At 46.5% G+C, this 7,023-nt stretch overlaps 2 protein-coding genes across 2 annotated transcripts; one reads left to right on the forward strand and one right to left on the reverse strand.

Annotated features, from left to right (window-relative positions):
* Nucleotides 1–47: 47 nt before the first annotated feature.
* Nucleotides 48–1,887, reverse strand: CAOG_05165 (hypothetical protein; the record flags this gene model as incomplete). Its single annotated transcript, XM_004346800.1, has 3 exons — nt 48–447; nt 618–699; nt 954–1,887. 3 exons carry the CDS (start codon nt 1,885–1,887, stop codon nt 48–50), a joined length of 1,416 nt encoding a protein of 471 aa, XP_004346850.1.
* An 811-nt stretch (nt 1,888–2,698) lies between these two features.
* Nucleotides 2,699–5,387, forward strand: CAOG_05166 (hypothetical protein; the record flags this gene model as incomplete). Its single annotated transcript, XM_004346801.1, has 4 exons — nt 2,699–3,684; nt 4,058–4,156; nt 4,298–4,594; nt 4,754–5,387. The coding sequence occupies 4 exons, from the start codon at nt 2,699–2,701 to the stop codon at nt 5,385–5,387; spliced, it is 2,016 nt and encodes a 671-aa protein (XP_004346851.1).
* Nucleotides 5,388–7,023: the final 1,636 nt, after the last annotated feature.

The following is a 7,023-nucleotide window of genomic DNA, read 5'->3' on the forward strand; positions in this document are numbered from 1 at the left end:
CGCCACCAATTTCACGGTCGTCACGAAGCACACAATACAATTTTTGATCACGTCTTTTTTGACAGTTTCACTCGCAACGATCCACCGCGTTTTACACTATCAGTGGATACACGTTCAGCGACCGGAGGGACACTCGAGAAATTGTTAAGAAAATACGAGGTGATCTGATACAATGGATCTTCCGGGGGACGGATGCATAACGTAAAATGGGCATCGACCTTGTACTTCCCAAGGGAAATTTCATGTTGGTGGCAAAAACGCTCGAAAAAGTCTAATGCAATGGAAATTTGGGCATCGATACTGCGAACTCGAAGCTCTTGGGTGGAATTGACGAACAACGAAATATAATACAAAATGTTGATCAAATCGAGATTCGTCCGTTTATTGACCGGAATCCCGGCCGTCATAAAGTCGTTAAAGTTGGCGTTGAGCTTTGCTTCGAGATCTCTACGCTTATTATTGCGATCGATCTCGTCCAGCCGTTCGAGGAGTGCGCTCATTTTTAATTACATGAGACAAATTCTTTTTTAAAAGTTTTTGGCTAAAATAAAAAGATGGATCCCGTTACAATTTCGTTGATTGTTGGTGTTGCGGTGCTCGTGATCGAGAGACTGTACGCATTATTACGCAAAATGAAGTCCAGCTCGTGTTGCTTTGGCGCGGTGAAGGTCGAAATGGATACCGAGTTACCGGATGTTCCTGTTGCAACCATCCCGACGCTGGCTCCACCCAAATAATTAAATCTTTTTGCAGATTTAATTATTATTACGCGACGTATGTGATTAAGATACTGTATGGAACGCTATATGCACTCGTGGCGCTTGCACCATTTGTTACGGTTAATACCCAAGGGGAGGAGGTGCCACTCACATCAGCATACACATAATACTGACCCGAGCCAGTATTGAACGCAATGATTTTACCGTTGCTCGCAAAAATCGTTCCATTCATACTCACAATCTTAGTCTTGTCAATCGTAATGTTCTGCGCAGTAGTCCCACTGGCTGAGCCAGAAGTCGTTCCAGTGAAGACGGCCATTTTGATGCCGACATTTCCCGTTCCAAGTGAAGTGAAGCCCGCCACATTACATGCAACGAAAGAGCCGAGATTGGCGTCGATGTCTCCATTTACATTGCGTTGTACAAGGGTGCTACCCGACATAGATGCATCATATCCCAAACTCGTCAGTTGTTTCGATCCATTCGTCACGACCGCTTGATTCGCCGTCAATCCCGACACTTGCAAGGTCCCGACATTGATCGCATTCGTTCCAAAATTACCACTCGCGTCTCGATACACGAGCGAATTGGCTTGATTGGATTGATTGTAATTTAACGAGGTAATCTTTTTCGAGGCGTCAGTTGCCATCACGGAGCTTGCAGTTTGGCCGTTCAATGTGACGTCTCCACCCACAATCAGCGAATTCGCGGTTGTGTTAGCCGGGAGACTGGCGGTTCCGGACACATTTAAGTCGTTTGTCTGACACAATTGAAACACGACACCGCCAGCCGAAAAATTACCGTAGGAATCTCGGCACACTAATGCGTCCGCCGTGTTGGAATTCGTATAATTTTTAGTGTTCATATAGCCGGCCGGAGTTCGAATCAACGTCGTTCCAACCGCACCACTGGCATTGGCAGTCATGCCGGGAAGATAAATAATACTGGGTAGAATATCCACTCGTGCAGGGTCACTCACATCAATCATATCTGTTCCATCGGGAGCACTAATCTTGCCAGTATTGACATCGGGGACGGTCAAATCACCGACCATTGTATCACCGGCCTTATTGACTTTGGCGACGGCTTGGGATGCGACCACTTGATCCACATATTGCTTGGTGACCGACGTCGAATCGTCGTAGAGTTGTGGGACGAAAAATACCATTTTTAAGACAGAACGCAAAATGTTTATATAAAAAAGGAAAATTCCTGGATTAAAAATGTCGAAGTTGCACAATTTTTACGAGGACATCCCACCCGACCAGCTTCCATCGTATAAAAACCCCAATCCGCTGGCTCCGCAACATCCGTTTCGAATGATGATTTGCGGATCCAGTGGCGCCGGCAAAACCAATTCGTTACTCAATATTATCGATCAATGTAAATGCTTTGACCGAATCTACATTTTCGCCAAGAGTTTGAACGAGGATCCACTGTACAATATCGTGTTGGCGAGAAAGTACCAAGCCATCGAGAGAAAATTGTCCAAACAATTTGGGCAACCGGTGACGATTCTCACCATGTCGGATCGGTTATCCGATTGTCCAGTTCTGGAGCAAATCGATCAGTCATTTCAGACTTTATTTGTCTTCGATGATTTTGTGAAGCCTCATCAAGCGGATCCGGAAATGAAACCGCTTCACGACCTATGGATCCGTGGTCGAAAGTTCAACGCCAGCTGTGTCTTTATTACTCAAGATTGGTTTAAAGTCCCGACCACTCTCCGGAGCAATTCATCCTATATTATTTTGAAGGGAGTGACCCCTAAGAAATTTAAGGATATGTTGAACGAGTTGGAAGGTGACAAAAATGAAAATATTATGCGGTATGAGAAATGCATGCAGTATGACTGCTTTTATATGGTGGATCGAACGACTCGAAAAGATGATTTGAAATTCCGAATGGGATTCGAGCCGACAAATTTCGAAGAATTGTAGTTTTTCGTAAAAAAGAATTTTTATTACCTTAAAATAAAAATGCCAATCGATCTCGATAAAGAAGCGCGGAAGAAACAACTCCAGCGAGAAATTGCCATCGATGTTGGACTGAAAACCGACATCCAAAACGGCAAACTGGCGCGAGTCGAATTGGATCCCGACAACTACAAAGATGTTTCCCTCGATCCGGACTATATCAAAGCCAAGGCCAAGAAAGAACGCATCGAAGAAGGACGACTTGTCCAGAAATCGCTCGTCGATCAATTTGCAAAGACCTCCGATTCCCAAACCAAAATCTTGAATGAGATTCTATCCGTCGCTAAACCATTGGCGATTTTACCGGCCGGAAATGAGGATGCGCTGATGCCGGTGATCGGTGCCAACGGACAACTGAATCCGGATGCACCGCTGGACATGGCCATCCAATTCACCCACAAATCGTTGAGTGACCAAATTGCGGATTTAACGCAGGCACTCAACTCCGCACCATCGGGAGTTCTTCGAGAGGATGATGAGGAATTATACGATGCGTATGTGCTCAAACTACAACAAACGCTGGACCGAAAGCGACAGGATTTAGAACTGACGGAATTTATCGCCGGAAAAGTCAAGCTCGGAGTAACACCGCCGGAAGGGAAGATGGAAGAATTTCGACAACTGGTGACGGATAACATTGTGAAAAATGTGCCGGTCAATGCGACGGCGGAACAAAAAGAAATTGCTAATGCGATCGCCCGGTTTTCGATAAAGCGTGAGCGATTGCAAACCAAGGGTCGAGTGGCACAAAATTTGGATTATGACACAGCATTTGCCTCTCGGTATGAAGACGATCCCGACAAAAAGTATTTGGTCGATGCCACCAAGTATTGGTTCCCAAATGCCGAAGTCCCGTGTTTTATGTACATGTCGTCGGAAGGGATTTTAGTTCAGCGGAATATGGATGGAGATTTAGTGACTGGTTTCAAACCGACTCCGGGATTAGTTCGCCTACTGTTCGGCACCAATCAAGAAATTCTGGGTCAAAAGTATGATATGCAATGATTTAGCCACCTATCAAAGTATTTTGCGGTATGTGTATGGCGATTCCGTGGATCCGAGTGACAAAGACTTAGATGGTCGATTGAAAGTCTTTGCCAAACGTACGGTTGTGGAATCGAGTGCAGAGGCGAAAGGTAAGAAACAAAGTCAAGAGGAAATCAAGCAACAATTATCGGAATCCATTACCAAGCAAGAAGGCGCCCGCAAACGTGGAAAGGTCGACCAGGGTATTAATGCCAATATTGCGGACCTGGCGAAGAAACTGGCCGAATCGGGAAAGCAAAATGCTTCGACTCGCGCCAAACCGAAGCGCGCGACGGAACATGATGGGGAACATGAGATTGGTGACGCGCCACTCAGAGAACCAACTGCCAGTTCCTCGAAAAACCAAGGAGGTATCCACGTCGTCCGAGGCCTCGGAGTCACCGGAAGGGGATCACCAGTGATTCCGTTCGGAAAGTATGAAATTTTACAAGATAAATTGAAAAATGGAGTACTGAGTGTTCGATTGCAATCCAATAAGACGAAATTGCGAGCCTGGCCCAATCGACTGATTTCTTCGGGCGCCGTTTATGTACTGACGCACGTGAATCTCCACAGCAATAAGTTTGAGCACCTGTCGGACGAGGAAGCCATCATGCTGAACAAATTATTCACATCCGCCGGAGTCACGCCGTCCCCATCGCAAGCGAAAGAGTTGGCTCGCACCAACGGCGGACGCGTTTTTGTGGAGTCGATTAAGGATTTGCGAGCGAAACTGAGTGTCTTGCTCGGTGAAGTTCAAGCGGGAAATACGTCGGTCGAGGTCAAAAACGATATTGCGAACATCGCCAATTTCTTGAACAGCAGAAAAGTATTGGCCAAGAAAAAGCTTGCGGAAATCCTGGAGTTTATTCAGTAATTCTTTTTAAAAAAAATTCGTCCCTTAGAAAAGATGGACGAATTTCCAGTTACAATCTCGTTTGTGGGTGATACCACACCCCGCATTACCAACAAAATTACCAATACGCTCCTGACGAAAATGGTTTTACCGGTGGGGACTCAAGTGGCGCTTAGTAATGCGGTGATTCCGTATTCCTGGACCAATATCAGTGCCGAGTTGGGGAACAATACGTATCAGTACAACAACGGCTCGACACTCCGGACCGTCACCATGCCGGACGGAATGTATTCGTATGAAGCGATGGATCAGTATTTACGCGCCACCATGGATTCGAATAGCGATTACGACACGGATGTGAATGGGTTCCGAGTGTATCATATTCGATTCTACACCAACACGGTGCTGAACAAATTATCGGTGGTGATTGATGGTGGATATTCGTTGATCATTCCGAATACTCCGTTCAAAGTGACCACCGGATTAACTCCCGGAACATACACGACGTCGGTCAGTTCGCAAACGTTACCGGTGATCAATACTGCGAATCAAGTGTCGCTTCGATGCTCCCTCGTCAGTAATCCATATGCCAATCCGGATGAACTGTTTCGATTTTCACCCGATGTTCCACCGACCGACATTATTCATTTGGAACCGGTCAATCTACAATGGACGCCGTGTAGCAATGGAGGATTCCGAGAGATTTCGATTTCGGTGCATGACGAGAATGGAACCCCCATCACCTTGGTCGATAAAAAGATCAGTTACACTTTGAAATTCCGAGTCCCGATCGTTCCGGAAAAGATCTGAAAATAATAAAATAATAAAAAAGAATTTTACTATTAAAAGAAAATGCGACAACAAACTGTCATCGTACCCACTCAGGGCGTCATTCGCACGCACCAAAAAGTGGGTTCCGGAGTCTTCACCGATCTGACCAAATCGTTGCTCGAGAAAACGAAAAAGGCCGTCATCGATACGGTCAAAGGTTCTAATGATAAATTGCGAGCTTGTGTGGATAAAGCCAAATCCACCATCGCCACGAGCCAAGGAAATATCAACGCCGGAAACAAAGTCCATACCGACGTGAAAAACAAAGTCGATCCCGTAGTGAAGAAAAACAAAGAGATTAGTGAAGCGATTCTGAACGAGCTACAATCGACATCCACTCGCGTGAATCTTCCGAAAAGTACATCCAATCCGCTGAATATCGGTCGAGGTGTAAGCATCGCTGGAATTAAACCGGGTCGTGGAGTGTCCATCGCCGGACGTGGTTCGACATCGGGTGGTGCGATTAATCTCATCGTGTAAAAATAAAAAGATAAGAAACATAAAAACTATAAAAAAAGATTTTTATGTTGTTAAAAATGACCGCCGATATCACCCGCGATTATCAACTGGCCCAAATGCTCTTGGGCGCCGATGCCGTCCCTGAGCGTCTGGAATCCTATGCCACCAAGCGACTTCGCCCCACCGCCGTCGTGAGCCAATATTCCAACATTTTTGAGTTCCGAACCAACGATTTCTCCAACGATTGGCTCGATATGGGAAATGCAACGGTGACTCTGACAATCAGTATGGTGTCCGCCAACGCGAATACTGCCGTGCTCACCAAGAATGGCGCGTATAGTGCGATTGAACGAACTATCGTCAAGTTGGGCAACGACAAGACCGTATATGAAGATAACTGGGGTCCTCTGCACCGACACCTGAAGAATGTGATGACGATGAGTAAGGATTATGCCCGTAATTACGGCAGTTCCTCCGGTTATGCACTGGACACCAGTATTCTTCCGCAAATCACTGATCAACCGGTTATCGGAAACGAAAATCTGGGAGCCATCTCTCGATTCAACATTCAAGCCGTGAGCGGTTCTGTCAATGCCGGCGTCCGCACCACCACGTATCAAATCCCATTGAAGGAGTTTTCTGACTTTTACGAGAAATGTCCTCCGACGATCGGTATCAATCATTACGTCTCACTGTATCCGAATAAGTCGCTGTTCGCATTCACATGTCGTTCCAGTGTGGATGGTGCTCCGCCGGTTTCGCCAGCATCTCCGACCGCCTATGTGAGCGAGATCTATATGGACATTCCGTACTTCAATTGGGGTCCGAGTAACTTGGAGATCATCCGCCCGAAGATTAAGAGTGGTCTGGAATTTATCATGTCGTAGAGTAACTGTCTCTAAATCCGGACGCATTACAGACCTCGAGAGTTGCATTTTAATCCGGATGAGGCGTTTTTCTCGCAGTCTATTCATCGCTTCGCCTCGGCTCTTTCACCATTGTACATAAATCGAGTTGGTTATCACATGGAGTGTCTTGTTGAGGTGGCTGCGATCGTCGCGGGGTGGTTTGGGCGACTCGCCGAGGCGGCTGGAAAAACCGACGACCGATCGCCATCGCCATCGCCCTCAAGCTGCTAACCCCGGGTCCGCTGACC

The sequence above is a fragment of the Capsaspora owczarzaki genome (genome assembly GCF_000151315.2).
Source record: "Capsaspora owczarzaki ATCC 30864 unplaced genomic scaffold supercont2.8, whole genome shotgun sequence".
NCBI lineage: Eukaryota > Filasterea > Ministeriida > Capsasporidae > Capsaspora > Capsaspora owczarzaki.